Genomic DNA, 16,415 nt, shown 5'->3' with positions numbered 1-16,415 from the left:
AACCTGTCATTTTACCCCAAAATCCATTCCTTTCATTGTTTTCTGTATGTATTTAGTTGCTCCAGTTAGGAACCAGAGTATCATCCTTGGTTCCTCTTTCTTTCTCACCGCCACATCCACTCAATGAATGAGTCTGTTAATTCTATTTCAAAATATTTTTCTGTCCATTGCCTTCTTCTCCAGTCCCTATGGCCACCACCTTACACTGGTGCTCACCATTGCTTACCTTAATGACTGAAATATTTCCTTTAATAGTCTTCCTGCCTCCAGTCTAGCCTCACTCACCTCCAATACATTCTCCACTCTTTTTCCAGGTTGATCTTTCTTAAATGTAAACGTACTCATTTCACTTCCCTACATAAGATGCTTCAATAGCCCCCTCACCATATTCAGGATAAAAATCTAGACTCCTATTACACTGGGCTCCTGCCTATCCGTCCAGCCTGCTTTCATCATTATCTTCCCAGAAATACATTCCACTACAATGTACAGTGAATGATGCTCTCCTGTGCCTACACTTCCGTCAACGTACTGCTGCTTCTGCTTGAAATACCCATCTTTCCCTTCATCTTAATGGGCCTGAGACTCAGGAAAGATCAGGCTCAAACTCCAGCTCTGGCAGTTCTGTGTTTTCACTCATTTAGTAAGGTTTTACTGGCACTTGGCAAGGTGCTGGGAATACAAACCTGAAAACAAATATTGCCTAAGGAAACTCACAGTCTCATTAAGGAGATAGCTAAGTACTGAGATAATCAGAATTCATTGTGAAAGTGTTATAACAGAGGGAAACAAAGGGAACTAGAACAATGAAGGTTTCCTGGAGGAAATAACTCCTGAGCAGTCTTGCAGGATGTCCGCCCCTATTGACATATACAAAGAGGAATGGGGGGTGTGTTCACTGGAGGGGGGTTGGAAGGATGACTGCTGCACTGTGGACATGTTGAGCTTGAGACACTCCCGGGATATGAAAGCAGAGATGCACAGATGAGCAGTACACAGGCGGATGTGTAGGTATAGGGATGAAGAGAACGATGTTAGAACAGAGGCAATTAGTGTTTATATGGCAGCTGAAACCATGGGAACATTGCACCACACTGCCACCCACTGCTATGCTATGGTGCCACTGCACTGCTACGGGAATGACAACCCAGATGGACCACAGCTTTATCCCATATGGATGTGGTTAAGAGAGCTACATACTAAGCTGAAAATATCCTTTTCTTGGATTTCTAAACTATTAGTTATTCAATGAACAAGACCTATCTGAATCCAGAAGTGAGCTAGCCAGGTACTGTGGGAAACTGGAGAATTTATATGGCATAATATCAATCCTGAAGTAATTTACAACTCATTGGGAAAACAATGGGTTTTCCATTATCCAATGGAAAATTGGCTATTCTGTAACTCAGTGCTCTAAGGAAGCTGGGCAGGGGAGGCGCTGGTTTTGGTTGGAGTGCTGGGAAAATGCTTCTCATGGGAAGCTGGTCTTAAGAGAGCCGGGAGGGATGAACAGATCTTCAGCAGGAGGGGAGAAAATGGACAGGCATAACAGCCCCCAGAGACCATAAGAACACTACAGCACACTGTGCAGAGAGCTTTCTCTTGATCTCTAAGAAAAGTTAGCAGGCAGAAATTAGAATACCGTGAAGAGGGCTCGGAAAGAAGGCTGACCAGATGGAAGCAGAGGACGCCTGCTGGTAGTGTCCAAGTTAAGAATTTGACAAGTAGCAAAAAGTGTAATGTACACATTTGCTTGCAATAACACAGACTTTCAAAAACACCAAACTTTCTGCAAATTGGAATAATGATTTTATACTTGACTATTTATTTATTTTAGGCTCTGGCTTCTGTATCATAAAATCCAATATGTGGTCAGTATCTACTGGCAGCTAAAATGCTAGCCCTTCTAGTCATGATTTGAATCCTCAAACATTCACAGAAGGAAGATATCCTTCCCAAACATAGGCTCTAATTCAAGCCCTGGAGGCTGGATTTTCCTCAACCTTTTTCTTTGCTTCTCTGTCTCCTGAGCCAAAGAAAAGGACACCACTAGACTCTGCAATCTTCTCAAGAGTGTTCTGTGGCTCAAGAACTAAACACTCTCCGAAATAATCAAAAGTCTATTTGAAATAATACAAAATATGAGGTGGAGCTAAATTTCAAGGTTCTTATGGTTGATGATAAACAATGATGGAAGAATTAATGGAAAAAATAATTTTGTGGATGCTCAAGTAGACAGTTCTGCTAATGACCATAAAGAGAAACCAAACTCGAAAACTCACTGCTGTGTTTCCTCTTAACACTAAGTCCCGCTGAAGCAGCATGCTAAACAATGTAATAGAGAAGTTAATTCAGAGGTAAATGCACTCATTCATTCACTCACTCATTCAATCAACAAACACTTACTGAGCACTTATCATATGCCAGGCTGTCTAAGTGCTGGAACACAAAAGAAGCCCAGCCCCTAAATCCACGGAGCTTTCACTCTAAAACCAAACTCAATTTTACAGCCACGTCAAATTACGCAAAGGACTTCAACCTAAAAATTTTCCTTCCAGACGTTAGAGCGGGATACTTTCATAAAACTTATGTTAGTGTTAGTGTTATGTTAGTGTGCAGCTTCTATTCTGAATTCAAAATGAATAAGATAAAATTCAAATTTTCCTTCAAGAGCTACTTAGAAAAGAACATAAAAGTCTTTCTTTACAAATAATAGGAAATTCAGAATCCCAGAATTTAGTCACGAGGAATTTCTGAGTTGATCTTGTCTAATCTCCTGTAAGAGAAATTCCTCATGGAGTATATGTGGTAAACGATCATGTATTAACACAAGAATCCCAAAAGCATGGAAGTTAATTGTTACTGAATCAGTGTAATTCCTCTTTGTTAATAAATTCCACAGGTGATAACAATTACCTGTTCGTATGCCCAGAACTTAACAGCTGTCTCAGGAGCAATTTTAATGACATTTGTACCATTTCCTCTCCAGAGGGAGCGGATACCTCCTTCTTTCACCATCTGTCGAAAGCCATCATATATGTTCATTTTGTGTGATTTTGAACCATGGACCTAAAAATAAAAGAAAAATGATATAAAATACTGGTAGCATGTTACTGTTACTATTTCTAAAGTAACCATACAAACCACTCTCTTTCCTTGAATACTGTTTATTACTGCAAGAAGATGTATTCAAAAATAAAATATAAAAGGTTGAGAAAATATATGATGATGGGAAGAATTATTACCACCATTTTAGAGGCCTGACTTTGAATCTAAAACTAAGAAAAATTTATATCCTCAGCATGGGAAAGCAGATAGAGAGGACATGATCAAAATTAAAATTATTATGAACACCATTCATAAGATGACATGAATCAAATTATGTACTAGGCTACAGAACACCCTTTGGAATGTGAACAGGTTTAGTTTAAGAAAAATAAGAAGATATGCTGCAGGGAATATATAATCCCTCCCCCCAAGAAGTAATACTGGTATGAAATATAAATGGGTCTGACAACAATTTGGATATTATGTACATCAGAGGCACAGACACTGGAATGCACACAGCCTGACACTAAAAATAAAAATTGCACCTTCTATGACTCATCTCAGGGTCTCTCCAGGCAATACGTTCATGACAACATGTAACAACCGCCTCACCCAGTCAGTACTGATGAATTACTTGGTTTATACCACAGATGTGACAGTTGTTTATACATAGCAGACCTTATGATTGCCTCTATATAAAAACTGATTAAATCTAATAGACCTAAATTAAAGAAATCAGCTATTCTTCTGATTGTTTCAGCTTACACAAGATCAATGACTACTATAAAAAAACAATAACAACAACACGGGGGGGCTGAAGACTAAATGCTGGCCATTCAGGCAGTACATGATTGAGCCACAATAAGAACTCTAGACGCCAAAGACAGGTGAGCTTCCCTGGTTGGTTTGCAACACTCTGTGCATATTGTCACACACTGATGCCAGCTAAGTAAGACATCGTGACTCCACGGGTAGAGGACAACAGACACTCTGCATTTGGTACTTCCCCAGACACGACCCTGTGATCTTCTTTCCTTGGCTGATATTAATCTGGATCTTTTCCCTGTGATAAACCATAACCATGAGTATAAAAGCTTCCAGTGAGTTCTGTGAGTCCTTCTACTGAATGGTTGAACTGGAAGGTAGTTTTAGGAACTCCCCGAACTTGCAGGAGCTGAAGTTCAGAGATATCCATTTTATTTTAAATAAACTTTACAATAAAATATGACAGAAGAAAAGATGAACGCTTACTCAAGCTCTCTCAAAGTCAATTTACTATTGTTCCTAAAGAAAAACACACACACTAGTTCTCTCTCCTGTTTCTTTAAAGCACCATCTTTACTCTTAAATATATTTTGAGATTTAGGGACATTCTGAATGGATGCTAGTTTAGAATATTGTCAGAAATCTTTTTTGTACAGAAATCTAAGGAGAAATGCAAAACGTGCTGACCATAGGTATAACAACACAACTTTCTAAAATATTTTAAGCAACTATTATATTCCAGTTTATCAGGACTTTTCACATATCTTACATCATTTAATTCTTTCACCCACCCTTATGAGATAGTCCCATTCCAGCATGAAGGACAACGAGCCCTCATGGCTTTCACGCAGTGTGAGAACCATGAGCTTTGGAGCCAAAGATACTCCATTTATCATCTAATTTGTTGTAAAGTTATTTAATTCTCTGAGCCTCATGTTCCCCACAGATAATATGAGGATAAAATACCCTCCTCAGCGGGGTGCTGTGAGGATTAAATGAGTTACTATAATAAGCATCAAATAAATATTAATTTCTTTCCTTTCTCTCTTTCTTTCCACTCTGACCAGCCAAGTGTACAGTGGTGGTAAGTAGAGAAGTCCGTCTATAAATCCAGGTCTTTTTCTGCTAACCTAAGCTTTGAATAATTTTTAAAATTACCTCCTTATTCCAAGATTCTAGATTTCAGAAATATCCCACTCTTGAGAAAGTACATAAAATAGAAGGAAAATACAAATTATCTAGGGAGACTACTACAATAATGGCTAGAGAATTTTTTTCCTAATTAAACATCTGAATGGTTACAGAAGGCCAAAGATTAAAAGTTCATCACACACATGGACCAACAATTTAAGGTTTGGTAGAAACTGAAATACCTACACGGACTGAATTTAGGGTTAAAAGCAATAAAATAGAGATTTGTTTTAAAGGTATGAAAGACTATTACTGAGAAATTTTACAATTTCTTTTTCAAAGCACCATATTTTTCACTGTTCAGAATATTTAGGACAAACTCAGACAGACGATCATGAGGTTCACCTGCATCATGACTTTCAGCCGGTCCAACGGGGCGGTGCTGGTCCGGGAGACAGCGCCAGCGACACCTCCTGCCAAAAGCTGCCTCCACCACTGTCCAGACTTTTTTTCATCTTCCGTGAATTCATCCGGAATAGTTAAACTATCTCCTATGTCAATACCCTGTTAAAATGGAAAAATGATCCCCATGCCCCTTTAATTAAAGATAGATCATTCCAGAAGGTTGGTTTGTTTCAAAGAAAAATCACATGTTGTTTTATAGTTAAGATCAGCTTCATTCCTTAGAAAGTATACTGAAAGAATCTGAGCATATAAGTGATTATAAATAGCCTATCACACTAAATGAAGTACAGTATCCGTTCACAAGAAATGAAAATTAACAGTAATTACAAATTTACAAAACCAACAATGACAACTTTCTTTCTTAATAGATTCAGAGTAACTTTTCTCCTTTTGATCTATGTCAGAATGAAAGGGCAGCATTTTACCAGATGTAGTGAATCCTTTTAGCTACAGAAAGAAATTAGTTTCTCAATTCTTCAAAGATACTCCCTTTATCTCAAAATTATATCCACGTTACAGTTTGTACCATGATATATGCTTTAAATATGTAAATAAAAATTAAATAAAAACTAAGTATGTGAATACCCCCAAAGTTATTTCTTATATAGATTGCCTATAAATTTTTTTTTTTTTTGAGGAAGATTAGCCCTGAGCTAACTATTGCCAATCCTCCTCTTTTTGCTGAGGAAGACTGACCCTGAGCTAACATCCGTGCCCATCTTCCTCTGCTTTATACGTGGGACGCCTACCACAGCATGGCTTTTGCCAAGCGGTGCCATGTCCGCACCCGGGATCCAAACCAGCGAACCCCGGGGCGCCAAGAAGCAGAACATGCACACTTAACCGCTGCACTACGGGCCGGCCCCTCTATAAATATTTTTCTAAATCTGACTTGTCATTTAAAACACATAATAGATTCTATATAAAAGTTAGCTAACAGGGAGGAGTTGTTTAAAATGATCCATCCTCCAATCTATTCTAAGCATTCCCATAGATCACAAATATAGCTTGAGAGAAACAAAGTTTTATAATGATAATATTTTTATAACTTTATTATTTAAATGATTCTGATGTAACATTTTATAGGTAAGAGTGTAGGGCTCAGGAGCTATACTATCATAGTAACTCTTTCTCTTCATTTTACTGTCAACGAAATAGATACATGATTGTAGCCTCAACTGTTACTATCGCCAAAGATACAGTAAGAATTTGATTATGTAAATGCAACTTCACATGAGTATAAAATTTATATGGGCAACTAAACTAACATAGTATTATTTTATACGCATAGTTGAAAAGACATTAATCACCAATAATTCTACAATGCTCCATGTAAGTTTAGGCATTGTTACTAGTGGCCCTGTGAAGTCTAGGCTTCATTTAATTGATATAAAATTTACTGAAATCCACAAATAAATAAAGAAGGCAAGCCCATTAGGAAAATAAAAATTCCCTCAAAGAGCTTTCCTTGGTTTCAGGAGCAGATTACACAATAAACTGAACTTCATTTATACCAGTGTACTTTAGCAGAATATTAATGAAGTTCCATTAAAATTTGAAAGTTTTGAGGAATACAAACAGACAGGTGTGAAAGGCTGAGCAGATAAGCTAAAGATTTTTAACCTTCAATGATTATTATTCTAAGTACCTCATGCCAGAGACAAATCCAGGCAATTGACTAAACAAGCAAAAGTTTTAGGAGGGGTCTTTGGCCATCATCAATGGCCAAGGAAAGAGACCCTCAGCAATCATGAGGTGCTGAGATGGGGCAATATAATATCAATACAAAGTGAAATTCTATGACTTCTACACTTCCCTATGGCAGCATACTTAAAGGCCAATAAAAGCTGGGCAGCTTATCTTTGTAAGATTTTTGGAAGACAGTACCTGTTCCAAGCTTTGAGAACAGCAAAAACAGGTACTATATCTGCAGTGTTCATGTAGTCTTGGGGTTTTCTAAGATACTCTGAATACACACCTAATACAATAAGCAGAACTCTACAAGTTAGGAGCTACTGGGACTTGGGCACCCTGGCCCCTAAGTGTTAGAGTGTTTTCGGATGATAACTATACCTATGGCTTACAGCTCCAAATAAGTATAAATTAATACAAAAAGCATACTTACAGTAGAATGTTTCCAGAAACGGATAATTTCCTCAATGTCTGTCACAGGATTAAATAAGAAATAGTCCCTCCATTCATTCCAGTCTACTGTCATCGTTCCATCAGCATCAATGCTGAAAATAAAAAGAAGCTGATTAAAGAACGAAACAAGGGGGCCAGTCCCCACAGCGTAGTGGCTAAGTTCAGTAGACTCCACTTCGGTGGCCCATGGCTCATGGGTTCAGATCCCAGGCGTGAACCTACACCACTTGTCAGCCATGCTGTGGCAACAACCCACATATAAAGTGGAGGAAAACTGGCAACAGAAGTTAGCACAGGGCTAATCTTTCTCAGGAAAAAAACAAAAAAAGAACAAAAAATTTATAAATAAAACTTACATTATCGGCCATTTTTCAGAATGACAGTTTCTTTTCCAACTTAATATTCTTATTAAATGAAAAAATCTCAATTTACAATAATAGTTTGTGGGAAATGGCAGCAAGCATTTGATGGTCAGTTAGATAATCATTTAGATAAAAATGGACCCCAGGGGCCAGCCCCATGGCCGAGTGGTTAAGTTCGCGTGCTCTGCTTTGGTGGCCCAGGGTTTCACCAGTTCGGATCCTGGGCATGAACACTGCACTGCTCATCAGGCCATGCTGAGGCAGCATCCCACATGGCACAACTAGAAGGACCCAACTAAAATATACAACTATGTACTAGGTGGATTTGGGGAGAAAAAGCAGGAAAAAAAAAAAAAGATTGGCAACAGTTTTTGGCTCAGGTGCCAATCTTTAAAAAAAAAAATGGACCCCAAAATTACACAGAGATCTCACTAAAGACTACTTTTGGCATGCTGTCAAACTCTAAGTCAACGAGCTATCAAACACAAAAGCTGGAAGATAAAATACTGGGAGGTAGTAATGAATGGATTTATGATGCATTTTTTCATGCACTGGCTCAGGAAGATTTTTCTTAATGTTCTGTTGTAACATTTGGATATGATTTTTGGAATATACTCAAAATCTGCTATCAACTTCCTTCTCCAACTTCCTGCAAGCTAAGAAAATCAGCAGTGATTATAAAAAAACCAAATTTGGCGATTGGGCCTTTTTTGAGTCTTAAGAAATCCTAGTACCTCATCTTTAACATTTAAAATTAATATACTGTAGACTTGAATATTTTTCATTAACTTTTTGCTTGTTTTACAAGTTACTTGGCAGTAGGGCCATTTGTATCTGTTTTTTCCTAAGATCAACTCTGAACCATGCCAGGATTCTGACTGTTTTGTTCCTGTCTGTATACCCAGCACCTGCAGTGGCTGGCACAAGCAAAGTGCTCATTTATTTGTTGAATTAACGAATGTCTCTGAAAAAACACTTCGGTGTCTCCACCAAATTTTATATTAATTCTATGATTTGTGTGAAAATAATGCATAAAGATGGCAGTCAAATCAAATGCAATTTTTAGATATTATCGTGTTTTCTAGTGCCACTTTTAATTTTGATCTGCATACGTGAAATCACACTTAAACTTTCATTTGTCCCAGCACACAGGTATTAACATTCCATATTTGCATGCAAGTCCTGTTTACTACTTATGTTTATAATATTATTCTGGGTTGCAGTAACTATCACTCTATTTTTACCAATATTTTCTATTATAATGCAACTATTTATTGTCTGACCCCACCGCCCAACCTCCCACACACACATGCATAAGCATCCTCCACAAGGCAAGGATTTTGTTGATTTTCTTCACTAATATGACCAAAGGGTCTAGAATAATGCCTGGCACAGATTAAATATTTATTTAATGAATAAATGAATTGCAAATTCTGTAGCTTAAAACCACAAAACACTTAGTATTGACAAACTTCTTAAGTAAGATAGTCTCACTATGGGTTTAAATTGCATTCCTCTTCTGAAGTTAAACTTCTCTTACCATATTCATTTGCTATTCATGCTTCCTCCTGTGTGAAGGTGTGTGCCTGTTGGTGTCTTTTCCCCCTTATTCTAATGGGTTGTGTGTCTTTTGCTTATATAAGTATAGTTCTTTATATAGTTAATTTTAATCCTTAAAGTTATAAATTAGCAAATACTTTGTCTTTGTCTTTTCACTTTGTTTATGGTGTCCATGAATAACAGATGTTCTTGATTTTAATATAGCTGAATTTATCAACCATTTCATTTATGGCTACTGCCTTTTGTGTGTGTTTTTTTTTAATTCTTCCCTACACTGAGATAAAGACATTTCCTTTTTTTACCCTAAAAGTATTATAATTTAACTTTCACATTTAGGTCGATCTTTGTGTATGGTGTGAGGCAGGTATCCAACTTCACTTTTGTCTGCATTAATAACCAGGTGCACCAGCCCTATTTATTACCTAGTCTCTCCTTCACCCAGTGATTTGCAAAGCCATTTCTCTTGTGTGTCTGTTTCTGGGATATCACGTTCTAAGTTTCAACTTGTCTCTTTGTGTAGCAATACCACTGTCTTAATTACAGCTTAATAACAACTCGATATCTGATAGGGCAGGTCGCCAACTTTGTACAGCTCTTCAAGAATGTCTTGATTATTCTTGGGCCTTTGCTCTTTGATAAAAATTTGAAGCTCAGCTTGACATCTTCCTCCAAAAAAACTGTAGGTTTTTTTTATTCAATGGCACTGAATCATTATCTTCAATTTGGAGAGAAGGTACATCTTTTCTGTACTGAGTCTTCTAATGAAATTTTTTAAGTTGCTCTTTTAAAAGTATTGATTGTGGTGTATTATGCTTTTTATACAGATAATTCAGTTTGCCAATATTTTCTTTAAAATATTTGGGGGCTGGCATGGTGGTGTAGTGGTTAAGTTCACGCGCTCCACTTCAGTGGCTCAGGGTTCACAGGTTCGGATCCCGGGTGGGGACCTGCACACCACTCATCAAGCCATGCTGTGGTGCCATCCCACATATAAAATAGAGGAAGATTGGTACAGACATTAGCTCAGGGCCAATCTTCCTCACCAAAAAAATATATACATTTACATTTATGTCACAAATGGTATTGGCTTGTAATTTTCCTCTTTCATTATTTGCCTTTGGTGTTATGATTATAATAACCTCACAGAATGGATTGGATAGTGTACTTCTGCACTCTACAAATATTTGTAAGTCTGTTCTTTGACAGTTTGTAAGAACCACCTGGTGCTAAAGTTTTCTTTATGGAAAATTGTTAATTTCTGATGCAATATCTTTGCTTGAGTACTACTGGCTATTTCTTCTTGATTTAGTTTTCATAAATTATATTTTTATAAAATCTTCTATTTCTATGTTTTCAAATTTATTGGCATAAAGTTATACAAAATATTTCATTATCTTTGAAACTTTTCTGATGTGTGTATCTGCAGTTGAACATCATTGATTTACATCTCATTTCTCTTTTTTCTTCATCAATCTCTCCAGAAGTTTGTCTTTTCCAGCAGCCAATGCTTGGCTTTGTTGATCCTATTACTGTATCTCTGCTTTCTATTTCCACCAATGTCCTAATTATCTCCCTTCCATCTTCTTTGAGGTTATTCTGGTTTCTCCCCTTAAATTAGCACTTTAATTTTCAGCCTTAATCCTTTTCTAATACAAGCCCTTGTCAGTGTTGCAACCCAATGTACACAACAGGATAGATGCGGAGAGGGCTGATGGCCACTCTGAGTTTATTATAACCAGCGTTTCAATACATACATAGCTTACAGCTGTTAAACATACACAGGTGTTCTGGATGAAGTAATTAGCGAATGCCAAGAATTCTTAGTGATTTCTCAAGGAGCCCTCCCTTGACCTCTGTTTTGATATTATCATGTTATTGCTGTGCTCATATATTTTTATCTCGGAGCAGGCAAGGTCTCTTAGGCAACAGTCCCGCCTGCTCCCGATATCGATATCGTTTCTCCATCTGTGCCCCCAGGCAGCCTCCGCCTGTCTTAGGTTGCCACCCACCCCCCCACCCCCACCCCCGGAGGTCTTACCCGTCATTGGCTAATCGGTCTTCTCACCTCTGGGTCACAGTTTGTTGGCAAGCTTTTTCCAGTGACTATTAACCCTTCCTGTGTCAGGGGTGGCTACAGCCCTAAGGCTATAACATTCCCCTGAAGTACCACCTTAGATATATCCAATTTTAATATGTGATATTTTCATTTTTTTCAAGTCAAAGTATCTTTGAATGTCCATGTATGATTTCATCTTGACTCATGAGATATTAAGAAGTGCATACTATTTTCAAAAACCATTGGAATTTTTAGAAATTATTCCTGTTACTGACTTCTCAGTTAACACACAGTGGACAAAGAAGGTAGTCTTTGTGATACCAATTCTTTGAAATGTGTTGAGCCTGGCTTTATGGCCTACTGCAAAATCAATTTTTATAAATTTTCTATAAGAACTTGAGAAAAAATTTTTTTCTAATTTTTTGGTGCAAGCTTCTGTTGTATGACCATTACCATCAGGCTTCATATTTATTTAAATCTCTGTCTTGACTATATTTTTTCCCTGCTTGTCCATCAAATACAGGAAGATGTATGTTAAAATCTCTCACTGCCATGATGGATTTGTCAACTTATCCCTGGAATTCTATCAATCAGCTTAAAACTTTTTTATGTCTTTGTGGTGAATTTGAAAATGTGATGACACTCTATTTTCATTAATGTGTTTTACCTTATTATCATATCTGATATTAATTTAGCTATCTCAGCAGTCTTTTAGTTAGCAGGATTTTTGTTTTACTTTTTCTTTCATCTGATAATCTGGGTTCTGACAAAATTTATGTTAATTTTTATTTTAACATACATTAAAAGTTCACCATAGTAGGGATCATAAAAAATTTAATATAGTTTCATGTCACTGTGAGGTTAATAACATTTTTCAATCAGTATATTCGGTCCCAAAAATATTAGTATGAAAATACTGATATTTATATGTACCCATCAGATTGTACACCCAACTGAGAAAGTCCTGTCTGATCAGAAGGCAATTACCTTCTAACTTACTCTTTTCCCACCTCACACCCCTGAGGAAAGATACTAACTTTATTTAACCCACCCCACTTGAGAATGGAGGGGAAGGGAAAATAGGACCTAATTACTGCAGGGCACATTTTGGTGAGGTTTTATTGTACTTGACCTTATTTCTCCCATCTTACCTTTCGCTTTCTGTTTATTGCATTCTTTCTTTGAATTTTTTTCCTTTCTTCTCTTTGTTGGATGGTCTGAATTTTGTGCTTGTTTATTTATTTTCTTATTCTATTTCTTCCCTCCCTGGTTATATACTCAATTCCTGTACTTTTAGTGGTTTACCTTGAAATTTGGTCACGTACATATAACAAAATCTAAAATTATTATTTGACCCCACTCTCCAAATAAGATAAGAATCTTAGAACTGTTTAAAACAAATTATCCTATTTAGACTTACATACTATTATTATCTAGTATTTCTGTTGTCCTTTTTCTTCAATCCCACAAATTGGTCATTAGTGTCATATTCATGGCTGTTTCCATTGGACCACTAAAAGAGCCCACAGACCACTAGCTAAGAGACAGACGACCAGTGGTTAGACGGCATCCTGAGAAACACCGCTTGACTCCTTCCCCGAATATGCTGTCGATATGCTTCCGGTCTGCACATGTCCTTTCCTCTACCTACAATGTCCTTCCTCCCGCCCTTTTACACTAGCATAACTTCTACTCATTCTTCAACACACTCTTCAAGATTTTCTGAGGGCACGCTATTGCAAAGTGCTGGGCATAAAATAAGATAAACATGGTCTGTGCCCTCAAAGCTTACAGCTTGGTGGGAAAAACAGCATTAAATATAGCAAGTAATACATTCATTGAGCATTTGCCAGGCATCATTCTAAGCACTTCACCTGTAAACTCATTGAATCCTTAAAACAAGCCTATGTTCTTCGTATCGTCTCCATTTTATTCACAGAAAGAGGCTAAGTATTTTGTCCTGGGTCACAGGGCCACTAGGCAGAGTTAAGTATTCCAACCCAGGCATCTAACTTCAGAAACTATACTTCTAACCACTAAGCTATAGAAATAAGCCCATGGTTACAATCCATAAGAGCCATGAAACAGAGAAACAAATTGTATAAATAAAGAATAACTGCTGTAAAGGATGGGAGAGGGCTAATTTAGATTGGGTGCTAGATCTCCTTGAGATGAGAACTAAAGGCTAATAAAGGATGGAGGAGGCCTTCAGTCCTTTAAGTATTCAAGTACAAGGATCCAAGTTGGAAAAGACTTTGGTGAATTCAAAGAATTGAAAGAAACATGGCTAGAGTATAGTCAATAAATTTCAACAACGCCTATCTTACCTTCTTTGAAGCTATAGAGAATGGCCAGTCACTAAGAGAGCAGGAGGTTGGAATAACAAGGGGAAACATTTGGAATAGTCACTGTGGGAACGGAAGACACAGGTGACCAGGAACAGAAATACACAAAGCTTCAACCCAAAGGTCCAGTTGAGAATAAAGGCTGTACATTTCAGGGGTACTAATCTGTACATTTTTCTTTTTCTCTAGAAATATTTAATAGCCCAAATGTTGGGGCAAAGAAAGCAACTGGTAGGATGCTTCAGGATTGGGGGAAAGCAAGAAGGAATCCGATCAAGAAGAGATGGATGGACTGGTGGAAATGAAGTGGCCAGAGATCTGTAAGTCAAAAAGCAAGTATAGTGGGAGCAAGGCAGTGTAAAATCTGGAAGAAGAAGGGTAAGATACAGCTGTTTAACACTTCCGAGGAGGAGCAGCCTCCAGTTATGATACAATCCTGAGAGGGAGTGGGCTGCAAAGCCAAATGGAGATGAAAGTCTCAGGTGTTGTGGAAGCCGAGGAACACTAAAGCTAAGGCAAAAGATGAGTCACCAGCTCAAACACTCAAGTTTCCTAGGACTTAGGATAAAGAGAAAATGACTGTGTGACAGGTGCCAAGGTCCTCAATAAACGTGGAGAAAGCACTAGAGATAAGAAAATGAGAGGAAAGAGGGATGGAGATGAAAGCCTAAAAGGAAAATGGATTTTTACTTGAGAGCAAAAGATAAAGATACATGCAGCACACATATTTGGGAGAGACTGTCTATTTCAGCTATGCCCCACCCATATCTTTGACTGAAAAAGTCAAACTAGAGGACTATATTTCAACCAAGGGACTCCCATCTCGTGCCCTGATGAGCTAGCCACAGCTGCTTCAGTCAGCACCTTTCAGGTCGCTCTCCCAGGAAGTCAGGTTTGGGACACCAAGAGGCAGTGAAACGGCAGCAAACAAGCCGACACTTGGAGTATATGAGTCACACTGAGGCTGAGCACTCAGGGGAAGGGCCACGATGTCCACTACTGAACACCCGAGTCACATTCTGCTTTTACAACAGGTGAGACAATAGAAAATATATAAATTGGTCTCGGTCCCCTGTTCCTGGCACAGAGCCCTTAAAGCCCTTGAAATTTCCTGGTGATATCTTGTTCTAATGTTTGTTTTTGACCTCCTCCCTGACACAGGGCTCCTAAAACCCTTGTAACTTCCTTAGTGATAAGAGCACAAGGAGCATCCTTTATTCAATGAGTCAACCCTGGGTGGGCTCCTGGATGGCTCCTGGATGGGGGTTGGTTACTAGAAAGATCAGGCCATGATTAGAAGCTTGGAATTTTCAGCCCCACCCCTCCACTTCTCCAGAGAGGGGAGAAGGGCTGGAAATGGAGTTAATGATTGATCACGCCTATGTAAGGAAGCCTCCATAAAAATCCCAATAGCATAGGTTTTGGGGAGCTTCCAGTTTGGCGAATACATTCACACCAGGAGGGTAACACATTCTAACTCCACAAAGACAGAAGCCTCTATACTCAGGACCCTCCCAGATGTCGCCCTATGTATCTTATCATCTGGGTATTTATCTGTCTCTTTTATCGGATCCCTTAATAAACTGGTAAATGTAAGTAAATGTTTCCCTGAGTTCCGTGAGCAGCTCTAGCAAATTAATCCAGTTCAAAGGGGGAGGGGCACGTGGGAACCTCCAATTTGCAGCCAAATCAGACAGAAGTTGTAGGTGACCTGGGGACCTATTACTTACGATTGGCATCTGAAGTGGGGTGGGGGGCAGTCTTGTGGGACTGAGCCTTTAACCTGTGGGATCTGACACTATCTCCAGGCAGACAGTGTTAGAATTGAGTTAAATTGTAGGACACCCAGCTGGTGTCGAAGAGAATTGCTTGTTGTGAGGAAAAAATCCCACACATTTGGTGACCAGAAGTACCAGAAGTGAAGTGTTCCCTGTGAGTAACAGGAGACACAAAGGAGGGGAAACTGAGGTTTTTCTAACACAAACCTATTCTGGTATTTTTACTGAAGAAATATAAATGCTGGTAATAATAATAATAGCCCAACAGTGCAAAAGGATACACAACTCATTGGCCATCAGGAAATACAAATTAAAACCATGATGAGACACCAGTGAATACTCACAAAGATAGTTAAAATCAAAAGATAGAAAGTAACAGATGTTGGGGAGGATGTCTCATATAGTGCTGCTAAGATTGTAAAATGGTGCAGCCACTTTGGAAAACTGTCTGGCACTTCCTCAAAATATTAAACATAGAGTTATCACATAATCCAGCAATTCCATCTCTAGGTGTACACCCAAGAGAATTGAAAACATATGTCACACAGAAACTTGGACAAAAATGTTCATAGCAGTATTATTCATAATTGCCAAAAAGTAGAGACAACCCAAATGCCCATCTATTGATGAATGGACAAACAAAATGCGGTACACACTTACAATGGAGTGTGACTTGGCCCAAAAAAGGAGTGAAGTACTGACACAGGTTACAACATGGATGACCCTGAAAACATCGTGCTAAGTGAAAACTTTTGGCCAG

At 38.2% G+C, this 16,415-nt stretch overlaps 1 protein-coding gene across 1 annotated transcript in view; it reads right to left on the bottom strand.

Moving 5' to 3' along the window:
• SLC25A24 (solute carrier family 25 member 24) overlaps positions 1-16,415 on the bottom strand; it is a 47,216-nt gene that overhangs the window by 12,690 nt on the left and 18,111 nt on the right. Inside the window, exons 4-6 of the mRNA XM_001492743.5 lie at positions 7,535-7,646; positions 5,350-5,508; positions 2,917-3,069 (exon numbers count right to left, since the gene is read on the bottom strand). Coding sequence (XP_001492793.2) covers positions 2,917-3,069; positions 5,350-5,508; positions 7,535-7,646 — 424 coding nt within the window. The remainder of the gene's footprint in view (positions 1-2,916; positions 3,070-5,349; positions 5,509-7,534; positions 7,647-16,415) is intronic.

This window comes from Equus caballus, chromosome 5 (assembly GCF_041296265.1).
Source record: "Equus caballus isolate H_3958 breed thoroughbred chromosome 5, TB-T2T, whole genome shotgun sequence".
Classification (NCBI taxonomy): domain Eukaryota; kingdom Metazoa; phylum Chordata; class Mammalia; order Perissodactyla; family Equidae; genus Equus; species Equus caballus.
The sequence above is the reverse complement of the archived record's forward strand: the minus strand, read 5'-3'. Positions and strand labels throughout refer to the sequence as shown.